General features: G+C 36.4%; 1 protein-coding gene across 2 annotated transcripts in view; it reads right to left on the bottom strand.

Moving 5' to 3' along the window:
* Positions 1 to 17,038, bottom strand: part of CTNNA3 (catenin alpha 3) — a 555,174-nt gene that overhangs the window by 166,528 nt on the left and 371,608 nt on the right. For both annotated transcript variants that reach the window (XM_075505306.1, XM_075505308.1), the window contains exon 10: positions 11,724 to 11,880. In XM_075505306.1, the coding sequence (XP_075361421.1) occupies positions 11,724 to 11,880 (157 nt within the window). The remainder of the gene's footprint in view (positions 1 to 11,723; positions 11,881 to 17,038) is intronic.

The following is a 17,038-nucleotide window of genomic DNA, read 5'->3' on the forward strand; positions in this document are numbered from 1 at the left end:
TGGAGTAGTATTTCTCAAAAGGCATCTAGATGTAGGGATTCTCTTCCACTAAACTTTCAAAACAGTTTCAACACTTCTGAATGTTCTGCCATTTGCCTCTATCTATGTATTTACAATGACCTTAATTATAAATCGCACCTCTACAAAGAGCTCTTGCCATGCCTAGGCTTATACTGGTAGCAATTTTTTACATGTAAAAATCCCAGATGATCATCAAAGCAGAGATCAGAAGGAAGAATTCAATAAATAGGTCATTGATTTCCAAAATTTTTGGCAAGATTAGTATCACAATTCAACAACACTGATGTCATCAGTATATTGGAATAACTAATTCTACAAGTTAAGAGTTTGCAGAGGATAAAAATACTAAGTGTAAAACATATGATGCATTCTCTAGTAATGACGCAAAGAACACAAAAATACAGTCTGTTTCCAGACACTGATTTAGCGCAGTGAAGGACAGATCATGCCATGAGAATAAGAACCTGTATTTTGGCAGGAAGGCATGATATACAAAGAGCTGAAAACCTATCATATCTATCTCCATTCTCCTTCCAGTTGTCTCCAGAATTTGTCACTCAATTCAAACCAATGGGGCAGCAAACAGTTCTTTTTACCATTCAAACCTTCTGGCAATTAACCTGGGGAAAATAACATCAGTTATTACATAAAAGAAAATGAACATGCCTCAGTCACTCCAGATAAAAGAAGTAAGCACAAGACAATTTAAGAACTTGCAAATTAATACACATCAGAAATGAACATTGTGAACAAGTAAGTTGTTTTCCCCTATATTAACTAACTTGTTTATCATACAATCTTTCTCTACTGCATGACCAACTTACTTATGGAACTCTGTTATGTAACAATTCCTGCAATTATGAAATAACCAATTGTGCTGGTTTTAGCTGGGATAGAGTTAATTTTCTTCATAGTAGTAAGGGGAGGAGTTCATTGCAATGTTAAATTCTATAACCTGGCCCAAAGGGACCAGGGGTGGAGATTGTAATGGAAATACCATTAAATTGTTGTAACCCAGGATTTGGGTTACATGTTATAGGAATTACTATAGCAGGAAGCACCCGAACCAGTGGAGGACAAGCCTTACAAGAAGCAGTGCAAGTGCAGCAGTGACCTGACCTGAGCTGGCTTTGATGCCCAATAACTCCACACAACACACCACCTCTCCTGTCCTGAGTGACCACCATAACAGATGGAGCCCAAAGTCATGGACTAAACAAACTCAGTGGACATTTTGTGGACATCTTATGGGCATTTTATGGATATTTTACAAGCATGGTCCATAGACTAAGGGAACGATATCTCTGTATTATATCAAAGCATGGGAAGGAGGGGAGTGGTGGTTAATGAGGATGTATTGGATAATGTGGGAACTGAGCATGACGTAAATGGTATGGAATAAAGGGTGGAGAATATGCTGGTTTTGGCTGGGGTGGAGTTAATTTTCTTCATAGTAGCCAGTATGGGGCTATGTTTTGGATTTGTGCTGGAAACAGTGTTAATAACACAGGGATGTTTTGATTATTGCTGAGCAGTGCTCACACAGTCAAGGCCTTTTCTGCCTCTCACTCCACCCCACCAGTGAGTAGGCTGGAGGTGCACAAGAAGCTGGGAGGGGACACGGCTGGGACAGCTGACCCCAACTGACCAAAGGGATATCCCACACCATATGACGTCATGCTCAGCATATAAAGCTGGGGAAGAAGGAAGGAAGGGGGGGATGCTTGGAGTGATGACGCTTGTCTTCCCAAGTAACCATTACGCATAATGGAGCCCTGCTTTCCTGGAGATGGCTGAACACCTGCCTGCCCATGGGAAGTAGTGAATGAATTCCTTGTTTTGCTTTGCTTGCGTGAGCAGCTTTTGTTTTACTTATTAAACTGCCTTTATCTCAGCCCATGAGTTTTCTTACTTTTACTATTCCAACTCTCTCCCCCGTCCCACTGCGGGGCAGTGAGCGAGTCGCTGTGTGGTGCTTAGTTGCCAGCTGGGGTTAAACCACAACACTGATATATATCCAAAAATAAAGAAATAATTCAGTTGATTCCAGCACAACATGACTCCAACACAAAGAATAATCTACTTTGTTTTAACACCTCCTTCCCTCTCACCCTTCAATCCATCAGCAGAGTGCCTGAAGCTGGAACAATGACTGCCATTTTAGTTAGTTTGGATGCCAATTTCAGTGCTGATCTGTGATGATCAGTGTGAGTTATCACACAGATCCTAAAAGAACCATGACCTCTGGTTAGCAGACGGAATGCACAGAGCAGGACAGGGTGAATTATGCTAATTATCTCTGGTGCTCAGCATCCTTCTCTCTCAAAATGTCATCAATTAACGTAAGTTAAATCCTAAGTTATTTTTACCTTGAAGTTTGATGCTTCTGTTTCAAACAAGAAAAAAGGGTTTTATACTAAAAAACCAAAGCTTTCTTTTCCCTTCATATGTAACAAAGATATTAACATCCCTTTCACATCTTGGCCCGTTTCCATCCTCAGACTGTAATGGCAAGTATAAATTATTGTTTCAGATTTTTGAGGTCCCAGAAAAAAAAGAAAAAAGCAGCACTGGGTAGACTATGACACAATCCTGGATAAATGGATATGATGAGATTAAAAGGACAGGCAGCATAAAGAAAGTTATTTCTGAAGAATACCTTTATACAGAATGTGACACTGGATAATGAAGTACAAGGGTTCAACAGCAGAGTAACTACTACAGGGCAGAGATAATGAAGAATGTGTGATATTCAGAGAATATTACAAAAATTGGAAATGTAGTTGCATATAATTGTATGTTAGGGATGTGAAAAGTCAGAGGAACTAAAAGGGTAGCATGATTTTTTTTTAAAAAATATGACTGATTCAAAGTAATTTTGGAGAAGTATAGGAAAGATCTGCTTTTAGTGTATGAGATTGGATAATGCTAGAGATCTGCTACAGATTTGAAAAAACAATCTTCAAAAGTTATCAGAAACCTAGCTACCAACCAGAAATACATCAGACTGGAAGATCAAGGGAAGAATTCATGAAATTTTATGTTAGTCCAATCTCAACAACCTTTTTCTGTATTCAGGAGAGAAAGACTGAATCATCCAGAAGAACAAGTGACACTCTCCCAAATATCTCTAAATGAGCACATATCTGTCCACTGAGTACAGAAGAAAAAAAAAGGGAGGTTAAATTAAGCTTAGGAAATGCATTCAGCTGTAGATTGAAGAATAAATGCTCATCAGGTTTTGTCAAAAAATTCACTTATTTAAGAACTGCTTTTGTTAACAACAGAGGTTATAATTCATAACAAACACTGGCTTGATTTTAATTCAGATATAAATATATAGAAAGAATATGACTCCATAACTTAAGTTCTCTTAAGGGTAAACTGTGGTAACATTAACAGAACTGCTTAGTGAAATCAATTGTACTCATGAGTCTAGGGGAATAAGAGAGGAAAGAACTGTACCAAACTTAAATCAACAAACTTCTGCAACCAATCATACAACAGAAATTAACAGAAAGCCTACAAGGAACACAAACAATGCAGGCAGAGATAGAGTTGAGACACAAAAGTCCATCTCACACAGCTCCTCCAAAGGATGTAAAAAACAAAAAATAGCACTTACAAACTTATAACAAAAATAGCACTTACAAATAGCTTAGAGAAGAAAATTACCAAATAGAAATTGAGCTGCTGTGAAATTCAGTCAACAATGAGTCTAACAATCCAAGAGGTTTATGCCAGGGACCTCTTCTAAAAGTTTTCAACAAGTTTGTTTTAGTACTACACAGAAATAATAAAGCACTGGGTTTCCTCCCCTCCCCCCTCAGTGCTTCAGCAATACCAGTCTGAAACCCAAGGAGGGGAAGGATAATTACATGGGTATTTCAGACCTTTCAAAATTACATGCATTTCAGTAAAAACAGGTGACTACATTCTTAAATAAGGCAGCAGCCTACTTTTTCTGAAGCAAATTCTCAAACATCAATATATGGTCGAAATATTTTGAAATATGTTGTTACATAAATAACAAAGTTTTTGCTTTCCACCTACTTAAATGTTTATTTAATGTATTGAAATACTTGAAAACAAAAAGAGCTTTACAATAATGGTAATTGCAGTTATTTTTGTATCAAATAATGGTGTGCTCTTGTAACTTTCAGTCTCTCTGTTTAGTAAATAATTTTAAGCAAAAAATTACAAATGAAATGCTTATGTAAAGCCTTTTCTATTATAAGAAAGGGCATGTTTTCTGACTTACATAAATTATAGACTTCACCACAACACAACTACTGCATTACCACAGGGCACCCGCCCAGGAAGTCCTCGCTCCAGTCAGTATCATCAGCTTAGAAAAGCCACGCAATAATTCCCAGAGCTCAAATACATATAGTTATGTGTAAGAGTGTGTGTGTGTGTGTATATACGCACAGGAACATAGATATGGATGCACACATATGTCGTGGTTTAACTCCAGCCAGCAACTAAGCCCCACCCAGCCGCTCGCTCACTCCCCTGCAGTGGGATGGGGGAGAGAAACAGAAGAGTAAAAGCAAGAAAACTCGTGGGTTGAGGTAAAGACAGTTTAATAGGTAAACCAAAAGCCGCGCACACAAGCAAAGCAAAACAAGGAATTCGTTCACTACTTCCCATGGGCAGGCAGGTGTTCAGCCACCTCCAGGAAAGCAGGGCCCCATCACGCGTAACTGTTACTTGGGAAGACAAGTGCCATCACTCCAAATGTCCCCCCCTTCCTTCTTCTTCCCCAGCTTTATATGCTGAGCATGACATCATATGTTATGGGATATCCCTTTGGTCAGTTGGGTTCAGCTGTCCCAGCTGTACCCCCCCAACTTCTTGTGCACCTGGCAAAGCATGGGAAGTCCTTGATTTAGTATAAGCACTACTTAGCAACAACTAAAACATCTCTGTATTATCAACACTGTTTCTAGCACAAATCCAAAACATAGTCCCATACTAGCTACTAGACCTATCCCAGCCAAAACCAGCACAATACACATACACTTTTTCTGATTCATTTTAGTAGTGTGTTATTTTAGATTTTTAAAAGGCACTGAGTTCCCCTTTCTGCTTCTCAAAGAATGTGTATACCACTGAAAAATTAAACATGAAAAAGTCATTTTTAAAGACCTATGCAATTTAGTAATTGCTTTCAGTTTTTATAAGCAGCATATTATCAGTATTTTTCCATATCTATGAAATTATCTGTAAATAAAATAAATCTCTTTTCAAGGTACAGATACCATACTTTAGTATTATTTTGAACTTTGTCATCTTTTATATAATCCTAAAAACTTATGAAAATATATTTACATGAATCTAGTCTTAGTTGCTCTGACTCAGATCCATTGCATTCTTGTTTCAGTGATGCAACTGAGACAAGGGATTAGTCAAGTAGACTTTTTTAATATATTATTGCAGTAGGTGAATACTAAAGTGTTGCATTGCTTAAGCTTTGCTGTACATTAATAGTTAAGACCAAAGAAAAAACAAGATTTGGATCACTTATAACCAAAGAAGTTTCAAATGAAATTTCTGTAGAAATCAGAAGTTTGTCCTGCTCTGCACAAGATGCTTCAGTAGATAATCTCCAGAGTTCTCTTCTAATGTCTTCTATTCTTTGATTCTATTCTCTTATTTTGCCATTTTGTACATGCTACACTATGTGTTAATAAAGTTCACCTGACACCCTGCTTCCTAATCAACTACTAAAGATCTCTTCCAACTGTAGAAACTGCAGTAGCAGCAGGGGCTTCAGATCTGAAGCTATAATGTTAGGAAAGAAGGGAAGCTGCATATTTGCTCCCTCTGTGTTATCAGTAAATTACTTCCTCAGAACTGCGCCTTTGGAAAAAAGACATGTTAGTTTCTTTTTGACTGTTTATTTTTGCTAGTGTTAAACTGAGGAAGCTTCACTGAAATCAAATAAAAGCTACAAAGAAAAGCAGCAAAAGATGTCGTTCCTTAGCTCTTGTTTTTGTTGGGGCCATAAGACCATTTGCACTCACAAAAACTGCTTTCTCCAACAGCTTTACAATAAAATCCTATCTTTTGCTGCTTTCCATGAATTAAAAGTAGTTTCCGATGGCACAGGTTTACATTAAAAGGCAACTTCTGTTCTAACACTGTGGTATCTCACTGTTTCCCATTATGCTTGGAAAGACTTAACATATTCTTAGATTCCAAGGGAAGGATTAAGAGACTGGAAAAAAATTTCTAGCCTGCATGATTTCAAATTTTTTAAGACTTCTTTGCAGACTCCACATTTGGAGTGTGCTCTTCTCAACTCCATGCAGAGGGAGAGCCATGCAACATTTCCCTCAATCTCCTCTGAAAGTCCATACGTGACACTGGGACAAGAGTATAATAGGAAGGTGAACTATGACTCTTCTCCCTCTTGCCAGCAGTAACTGATTTGTGCCAATTCTTCAGTTAAAAAAATTATCCCCTTTTGCCTACTCAAGTCAGCTTGAATGATCTTTAGTCGTATCACAGAGCTTCCTGAGCAGTCTCTGAAGTCTTTATCTATCTATTCAAGACACTTCAGTCCAATTTCTGTAAAGAGTTGAATTGTGGGGCACCTCTGTATACATTATAGCATATTTTTCTGTTCACAATACTAAAAATGGCATCTTCTCCAGATTCTACTGCAGATAGATCTGCAGATGTCCATGTTTTCCACTGTCAATTTATCAGTGGAAACTGCACAGGGGAGTTACACAAACCATTACCTGAGGCAAACATTTAAGTCATTCCACTCACTATCACTCCATTAGGTAAATGGCAAGTAACAGAATTTCTGATAGAGAAACAACAAACTGGACATCAGACAAAACCATCTCAAAGTCTAATGACTTATTACCCATTATTTGGAATGTACTTACCTTTAAAAAAAAAATTAATTCAATTTAAAGTGTCACTGAGATTACAAGAGTCAAAATGCACTTTGGACAAATTGTATTTTAGGGAGCTATTTGAAAGGGCAGAGAGCGGAGACATCACTACACTGAGAACACAACAGGAAAGGGTCTATGTTATTTGCATACAGTACAGGAAGAGGAGAAGGACTTATTCATACGTGAGGAAATGAGAAAAGAGATGAACAAGGAAATGTTTTTATGAAAACACGAAACTTCAATTTTGGCAAAAGAAGAGCTAATATAAGGATTTAACCATAGCCATGTTACAAATATGACAGACCAAAACTCAGACAGTATGGAAGGCTGGAGAGAAGGTTCATTAGATGAAATAATCATAGTTTGGGCAAGGACACTGAGAATAGGACAGAAAAGCAGCACAAGGGTCTGCCATTCAAGCTCTTCAAGAAGACAACAGAAAGGAAAAATCACAGATCCTGAGAATTTTGTACATATAAACAGTTTTGTGCTTTTCTTACCTATATAGTCCTCGTAGAAGTTGAGTTAACTCTTGGACTAAAAGATCTAACTTCTCTTACTGGTTTTCTAACACTTAAAAATATTTAACAATTGCAATTAACATGTCATTGCAATTACACACCATCATTGGGAGAGGAAAACTTACATACAAAGGAAGGAAATACTGACATTTCAGGTTTTCCATCTATATCCAAAAGCTTTACTGATGTAATTTTGAATAAAGGGTATTAAAATAACACAGAAGAATCAACATTAGAAAATGAACATCACAAACTATGTTTTCAGCCTAATTGTAGCAGCAAAGAGACACTGAAGAGTCAGTTTATGAGAGCAGAGTTGAGGATAAAACTTGAGATTTACGAACATAAACAAAATTACAAGCATATCAAAACTAGTTTCCTGGAAATTCATGCATCAAATGCAATAGCACATTTCAATTTACTTATATGAATCAAAACTTCAACATCATGATGACAAATGGATGACAGTATTTTTTAAACTTAATGTCAGTGGGTTATAAAGATTAATACCCACATTCTTCCTTTCATAAATTAACTATCCAAAACTGATAGGCTGAAACTGATTCTTTTTCTTAGGAGGTATAACAAATCTATGAACAATGGTATCATCATTCATAATGTTTTGTAATTGCAATGACATTTTTTATACAATTCATTAACTCTTGCTTTCCTTTATAAGGAACAGACCACCATTTAAACTATTTGCAATCAGACCTCTTTTTCACTTGTAAAGACCTGATTTAATCTCTCTTTTGTCTTCTGTAGTACTAGTTTTCCTTTGAACACAGTATCACATACAAATAAATAGAAAGAATAAAACAAAATTGAAACAAAAAAAAACCCCAATTTCATGAGGATAGGTAAATCTGAAAAGGAGAGACCAATACAATTAAAAAAATAAGAATAGCATTATTAGCACATACACCAAATGTCATATTAGCACTTTAAAAAAAAAAACAAACCTACACCAAACAAAAAAACAACCAAAAAACCCCCCAACCTTTCAAATCCTCACAATTCACCCTTTTTCATCTGCCACAGAATTCTCCTTCCCCCAGCGCTACATCAGAGAAGTACATGTATCACAACAGGAGAGACACGATTTTCCTGTATGCATACGTTTTGTTTCAGCAACCACACAAGGGGCTTTCAGAGTCACAAGGAGATATTTTCACAGGGAGTTCAGTTCCTTACCATCCTCTCAGCTATAGCTCCCTTATTCACCTTATTTTAATGACAGAAACATAGCATTCTGGATTCAAGAAACATGGGGACTAATCCACTTGTTAGTGAGCTCTGCGCAAAATTTTTGCAGTGACATTAATGGGAGTTGCATTGTACCTTAAAAATGTCCATAGCAGAAGCACAACTGGAAGTACTGAATTTACCCTCCAAATCATCAGTAACCCACAATAACTCACATTAATAACATAATTTTATAGAATGACTTGTCATCAAAGGGTCAAGTGACATCGTGTCAAAAGGAAATACATAATGTAAACCACAAAATAGATATTCCCAACTCTTAACAGGTTTGGGAAGTACATTTTGTATTTGGTAGAAAAATCTGATGTATCAATCAATCAGAGATGCAATTTAAAATAATTTTTTAAGTAGGTAATTCTGTTGTATGATTTAGAATTCTGTATCACCAGAATTACTAGGGAAGGTGTGTTTACCATATTTACAAAAAAGCATACTATATTTTTGAATGTGATTTTAACACTACAGGACTAATCATTTCCCTCGCCAACCTGGAAGATGCAGTCAGGGATGCAAACTCAGCCATTCAACTCAAATGTGAACATCTGACACTCTGAAACAGCACAGTATGAATTTTGAATGAAGTATGTTATTTAAAAAACATTTTTCCCCCAATATGCCCTTGTTGGCAAGTGCTGTAGAATACTATTTTCTGTACAAAAACACAGATCCATTATAAATCTATTCTCATATTCCTTTCATCTCAAACATAACACAATGCACATTATCTTTCCTAATTACCAAGTAATTTCCGAAAAAGTTAGATACCATCTTCTATTACACATTTACCTTCTCTATTTAGACAGAGAAATATTTGAATGTTTTACTCCCTCAGAACACAGTAATGGTGCTAATACACTGAGGAGTAGATGGAGAGTGGCTTGCACCATTCCTTATAATTAGTCTTAATAATTACTTCTTTGCACATGAGCTAATTAAAAAAAAAAAAAAATTCCCAAAGCAAGTAGGTGACACTGCCATAGGGAAACATCTACTCAGCAGATCACTTAAGAACAAGCATGACACTTGAAGTTAAACAAATGAAATTAACATGTGCCAAAAGCTTCCACCAAAGCTTACAGAAGATGTTCTACACATGGTTTAGAGTAAATATATGAATGGTTTTTTTTTTGAACCTCATGATACGTAGGCCTACACATCACTGCTACTTAAGTTACAGTTTCTGCCTTTACTTACTGTGAAATATTGTCAATCATTCAGCTGTGCTCAACCAAAGAATATAAAATACATCAAAAAGCCAGGAGTCTACTCTGAAAAGAGTAGCTGCCCAATGACATTTTTTTTCCCCAATTGTTATTGGAATATCTAACTCTAGTCTTCAAGACAAGGAAATTTTGAAAAAATATCTGAAATGTGCCATTTAAATGAATCACAGTTGTATAGTTAAAAAGAAACGTTTAGCTCAATGAATTTGAAAGAAGAATTTTAAAACTCACGAGATTTCATAGTAGGTTAAAGAGACTCATGTATTTAATTCATTAGCAATTGACTTGTTTCTTCCCTTTTATAACAGCTCTAGCAATACCTGCAGAAATTTCTGTTTCAGTCCAACAGGAAAGATTTGCAACCTCCCAGACCCTGTAAGCAATATGAAGGTTCATAATCGGCTTCCATTAAAGGCTAACTTACACAGGGGAAAAAAAAAATACTCCTCTGGTTATGTTTTTCTGTACTAAGATGCTGAGATACACATAGGAGAGTAGTTCAATGAATAACCAACTCGCACTATTTGCAGTAAATTCTTCTACCTTCAGACCCAAATCACTTGCTAGGTATACCAACTGACCACTATAGAGCAAGGAGAACTTGCATGCTCTGAGGAAGTCTGCACCTAGCATCAGCAGACCCAGAAAGGGCCTGAACAGTCATCTCTGCTTACAGTTTTTGCACTGTAGTACCCACATCCCAATCACAAGAAAAAAACACCACTTAGTTATGGGGACTCCAGTCCAGCAGCTTCCAGTTACCACAGTAAAGGCAGTATTTTCGAAGATATACAAGTAAGCTTTAGAGCAATGAATATCCAAGCAAAGTCCCCTTTTAGACAAGAGTCCACCCTCATGTTTAAAGAGCAAAGAATAATTTGGGAAAATTAACTTAGTTCTGACTTCACTTACAATGGTTTCAAACTACTCACATCTGCAGAACTATCCATGTTCTACATTGCTGCATAAACCAAATAATCCTAACAAATCCTAACAAATCCTTAAGCCCAATGGACATGCCCAGAGAAAAATGGGCAAGTGCAGGGGCCCACTGGCCATAAGGAAACACAAAAGTTAAACCACATTTAATGAAGATGAGACAAGTTTTTCCTTCCTGTCCATGTTACGCTAACTTAAGAGAAGTCAAAAACTTAGAATTGGGATCTTTAAACCACAACAAGTAAAACTGTTTTCTATCTTCCATTTAAATGTTGAAGACACTCACTGCTTCAGTAAATACAGTTTACTGCTATCAAAGGTCTCTTCAGTGAAGAGATTTCTAAGTACATTTGTTTGACAAATATTTGTAGCTCTGAAAATTCTGGAAATACTACAGTGCATTCCACAGTAATTGGAACACAGGATATTGTGAGAATCTCCTGTTTTATGTATATGCACACTGATATGCACTTCCTTTTCTAGAAGGAGACTTCTCACAGCTGCAGAGAGGATTTTGAAGCTTAGAGCTAAATGAACCTGTGAGGATGGATAAATGTACCCCCTATATATGTACCCATTCTATAAATGTATAACCCATTCTATGTACCCCTATAAATGTACCCATTCTGCTTCATGCACCTAGTTTGTTCAGGTAACTTCTACCCAGCTCTACCTTGTGCAGAATAGAAATATCTACTGTGCAGGGACATTTTAAACAGAAGCAACAGTTTCACGAAACCTTACACAATCTAATCCTCCATTGGTTTCCTGTTGAAATGTTATTAAAAGTTTTCAAAGCATATAAAAAAATAATCAGATTCTGAAAATCATCATACCTGATACAGCAAGAAAATCATCAATACTTGTTATATCATCCACCGCTTCAGTAAGGACCTGGATGTGATTCTCCCATGTACTCCTATACATTTCCATGTTGTTTTTCACAACTTGACTTTTTGGTCTGGCAGCAAGAGCTAAAGCAGCATTAATAACCTGTACCAAAAATAAACACAAAACCCAATATTTAAATAATTACGTCTTCAGAAATAAAATTTTATGTTTTACTTAAAATTTCAGAGCAGCATTTCTGTTCTCTAAGCAAAAGCGTTGCTCAGCTTTTGTTTCTGTTCTCAGCAGGAATATCGGTCACATGTTGCTTAGGCTAACTTCCATTTTAGCTTCATAAATTAAGAAGCTACTGGAATAGGACAATAAAAATCCCAACATTTTATTTTTAGTTGGAGAATTCATACTATTCTAGTTTGCAAGATATTAACACAAGGAAGTTTTTACTTACAGATACTTAAGGCACGCACATATTGGTACAGCATATATCACTTCAGTTTTGAGTTTAAACTCTTTAATAACTGTTATCACAGAGCTTATTATGGAGTACCTTCACTGAAAGAGATATTATCAGCCTCTGTCATGTAAAAGTGGAAGGTTTTACCAGGACAACAGATGCCTTTTTTAGGATCCATGGCATGGGACATAACACATACTACATCTATATAAAAGCAGCAGACTGATATTTCTAAATCAGTTAGGCCTAAAAATAGTAACTATGTTCACGTGAAGAGGGTAGATTCCATCTCTCCCAGGAAAGACTAATTGAAGATGGAAATATTGGATCGTAAAGTGATTACTTCTATACATACCTCTTCAATCAGTTAATTAGCTAGAGGGGTTTTTTTCCTAATATGGCTTTTTGTTGATGTTATATCTATAAACATAAATTAAACTAATTCATATCCCAGCTAGAAGCTGAGCATTAAGCGTACACTAATCTTTTTTCCCCATTCCAATATTACTTATTTATCAAAGGGAGAATGGTTTTAAGAAGACAAAACACCATGTAAAGCAAAAAATGGGAAGAATAAAAACAATATACCACACTAATCCCCAGTGCTGCCAGTATACATTCATGAAACATTCTTGTATATCATGCCACTGTAATTAAGTCTTTGCACCAAAGAATAAGAACTAGGAAATTCCTCATCCTAAACCCAGCTGATGTGTCTTTACAATAATATCAATCCCCTCGACCCTGTTTTGGATCATAAGCTAAATTTGTAATCAGTTTTGTTTGGTTAGTATTTTTACTTATCACATGAACTTACACAGCTGGTGAAATCTAAATAATGACAAACTTGCTAATATTTGTGCTCTCATAATGAAGGAACATACATAATTAGGCTTTCACAAGAATACTGCTGGGATTGAGTCTTTTTATTAATGATTTTGATAAGGAAGAAAAGACCATGTGCTTATACTTTACCAGGCAGGTGGAAAAGGAGAGTATGCAACTACAATGAAGAAAAGGGTAAGATTTCATCAACTCCACAAGTGATCTAAAAACATAGATCTACTTTTGCACTATTAAATTTTTTAAATGCCCTACCGATTTTGGGGCACCATACTTCTAGAAAGACACAAAGAGTTTCTCTCCCACTGAAGACAGAACAGCATCAATATCATAATCATAGATCTAAAAACCATAAAACTGTGAGACAACACTGAAAAAAAATGAAGTCAGCCTAGAGAAGGAGAGAGCCTGAAGAGAAACAGAGAGTAGCTGCAGAGATGAAATTAATGAACTACTGTATTGTGCACCATGAAAAGAAGAATCGTGAAACTGCAGGAAGGGAAAAATTCAAAAAAGAACACAACAACAAGAAAACCCCAAATCAACCAAAAAAACCCCACTAACTTGCAGGCAAAAAGCTCTCCATTTACCTTTCAGCAGTTTGCCTACAAAACATTTTTTTTTAAAAGTCCAGCCCACAAGTCATATAGCACACACATAATGAAGTCTAAAGGCTCACTTAAAAGAAGTCTGATTTCATGCAGTATCCTTAAAACAAAGCCACTGACTTTTAAAATAGTAGACAATAGAAGCGGGTGACAGAACACTGCTCTAGGCAGGCCCAGTAAGGACTTAGAACTGACTACTCTTTTTCCTTTTCTGTTTATAATTTGGTTTGTGCTAAACACAGAGTTTTCCCCATAGTTTTCAGACATCCTTTCAATATAGCCCCTTCGTTATGTGTTATACAATTTTATTTTATCCGTACTCCAGATGTACAAAATCTGCAGTAAAAGCATTTATCAGCTGTATCACATGGCAGCAGATCTGTCTTGACAGTATATGATCCTACCCCTAAAAGCAGGCACACCATTTATGTCTCTCATGAAAAACACGACCTAAGTACCTCAGGCTCATTTACTGTTTTTTTTAATGCAATTGCCAGGAAACATATATGGTTAAAATACTGAATGTGCAGAAGGTGCCTTATATTTTAGTTTGTAAATAACATTCTCTCCTCCAATAAAGTGTCAGGAGAGAATCATAGTAACTTCCAGGGAGATTAGAAGAGAAGCTCTCCCAAATGAATGTTGAGTACAGCTTCGAGTGCTGCTAAAATCACGCATCTTTTCAAACATCTGAAAAATAGGAATAGCACAGCAATGCTGACGTAGATGAAAAGGTTGGTCATTTATACCTCATCAGAATGTAGACATTAGAAACGAGTCACCAGGGACTTTGAAGCCCTATTCAACGACAGCAACAAAGGTGCCTATCTCCTAGGCATAAGCAAACTACCGGAATAAACCCTCTGCCTACATTCCCACAGGCACTATTCATTTGCAGCATCACTTTGGAAACATAGGGTCTCTTCCTGCAGGCGTTTATTTATGCTTGGATAGCCAATTGCTTCTGGCTTCTCAAATAAGTCAACAGACAACTCAAGCTGCTGAAGGTTTAAATTTCCATTTACGTACATTGCCTCTACTGAAGCCTCCACAAGTATGGATTTTTTTTTTTTCCCCCAGACTTAAAGCAGGTAATTCAAGAGCTTATTAGGGTTCATTTTTATAAAGATAAGTGTTCAGCATTTTCCTCTGTTATAGTACTACCTTTGGCACTAAACACACACTTTGAATAAATACTTCAAAGTACGCAATAACACACTATGCTAAAGGCAGTCTCAACTGACTTCCAATTTCACCAGTAATACAAACTACATCCTTTGTTTATTAAAACAAATGCTTAAAATTCAAAAGATGCAACTGTAAGCAGTTTATGAACTAGGCTTCAGGTCATCTTTTCAATTTTGTTACCACGTTTCTCAGGATCTGTGGTGATGGAGTCCATTACTTAAGGTTTCTATTGGATTGAAGGTGCTTCAGCAATAGGATAAAATGGAAGTTTTTATTTGCTAGGACAACGTTATTTCTAATCTGCAAGGAACTGCAGATCGTGGCTATTCCAAGTGACTTGGTAAAACTAATAAAAAAATCCCACACATGCACAAATGAACAGACAAACTAAAGTAGGAAAGGGTCTGCACTAATATCTTTTCCCTTTCCTTTATCCCCTTTAAAACAGACTGAGCTTTCAGTTTCTCAACACTATTCTCCCAGGTGTAGACTAGAGGCACAAGGCCTTCTTGCTAATCCCTAATTTTAACTCCCAGACATGGAAAATGAGGAAGAAAACATGGTGACTCAAGACTTTCACACAGACCATGTTTTTAAAACGATTCTGCATTTGGTACTTCAGGAGTACCACTTTTGGTGACAGTACGTATCACATGCTTCAGCTCCTCACAAAAACTTCTGTGGAATAAAAGCAACCCTACCAAGCTTCAGCTCAGTGCCCAAACCTCTTTGGTTGAGAGACAATGCTGCCTGTGATGCTCTTTCTACATGAAGTGTAAAATACACAAACAGAAAATTCAGCGTAGTAATAGTGTACTTCCATATATTTTTTAAAATAATATCAGTAGTTTAACCATTTTAGGAATTAGTGACTTTAGGAACCAGTAGAAAACTGTTTCCTTTGTCCTTGAGACAAGACTCATTGGTTATTTTTCAAAGGTGCAAGCCATACTGATAAGCATTTACACTTATATAATTCATCCTACTCTACCTTAAGCTTTGTTTTCATCAGCCAGAACACAGTATGTCACGAGAAAAAGAAGAAAAATTTCAGTAAACATGCAGAACAAGAATTTATGAAGCAAGCAACATATTAATGTTGGGTGCTTATAACTATTCCAAAATTATACCCAGAAAACGTACAATGTAACAACAGGACAATGTCCGTGTACACAAACAAATGGGAGAGAATTAAAAAGCAGAGGAGGAGAAGCAGAAGAGGAGAATAAAACCAACATCCCCATTAAAATATATTCAGGTATTCTTCCGCTTTCTGAAAAAGGAGAAAAACAGTTCACATTGCACATCGGTCCTGGAAAAAGCCATAAAAAGACTTTGCAAGATACCTTTGTAAGACCAGTATATGCTGGTACAGTAGCAATGCGAATGGAACCTTCACCATTTTGGTCAGCCTAGGAATTACTGGGGATTACAAAGGATTACTAGGAATGCTTTATGTCACAGATTTGTTATAAGACAGACTGTGACAGAAAGGACTAGTAGTACAGGCAGCATACATAAACTGCAGTATACAAGTGAGGGGATATATGACAATTTTCAAATTCACAAAAGGTAGCTGCTAATTAAGAGAAATAAAACTGCAATCTCTGCCACCAGGAATAGGTCAGGAAGTACTGGACAGAACTGCAGCAAGAACGAATATTGTTTAGTTTTTTGTGTTGGTTTATTATTGCTTTTTTTTTTTTCTTAAATCTAATGCCTAACTGAAGGGACAGTTAATATGCACAAAACCAGACTGCCTGGATAGACTCTAAACTCTCCATCACCAGAGGTACTTAAGAGCAGGGTAGTTAAAACATCTGCGGGGAATATTTTAAATCTCTAAACCATGGAAGAGTTGATCCTATATTGGTGGAAGAAAGAGGAGAGGGAAAATGGACTACACATGACATCAATATGACATCAAAATAGAGCTAAAATGAAATGGTTTCCTGACTTAATAACAAATGTTTGTTATAGTACAGGAGAGGAGCAGAAGTTCTAATAATGCCAGGAAGAAAAGGCATCAAGGCTAGCATCAAACAGGCATCATCTACATAGTGTGGGACATTTTTGAAAGAGTTGGGATGATTAATTTGTAATTAATATTTTTGTCAATACTAACTGTAAACATTTGAAAACTTTATAAAGTAAATAAATACTTGCCATTACTAGTTCAGCCTCAAAATTGAGTACTTTTTGGAACGCA

The sequence above is a fragment of the Mycteria americana genome, chromosome 6 (genome assembly GCF_035582795.1).
Source record: "Mycteria americana isolate JAX WOST 10 ecotype Jacksonville Zoo and Gardens chromosome 6, USCA_MyAme_1.0, whole genome shotgun sequence".
Classification (NCBI taxonomy): domain Eukaryota; kingdom Metazoa; phylum Chordata; class Aves; order Ciconiiformes; family Ciconiidae; genus Mycteria; species Mycteria americana.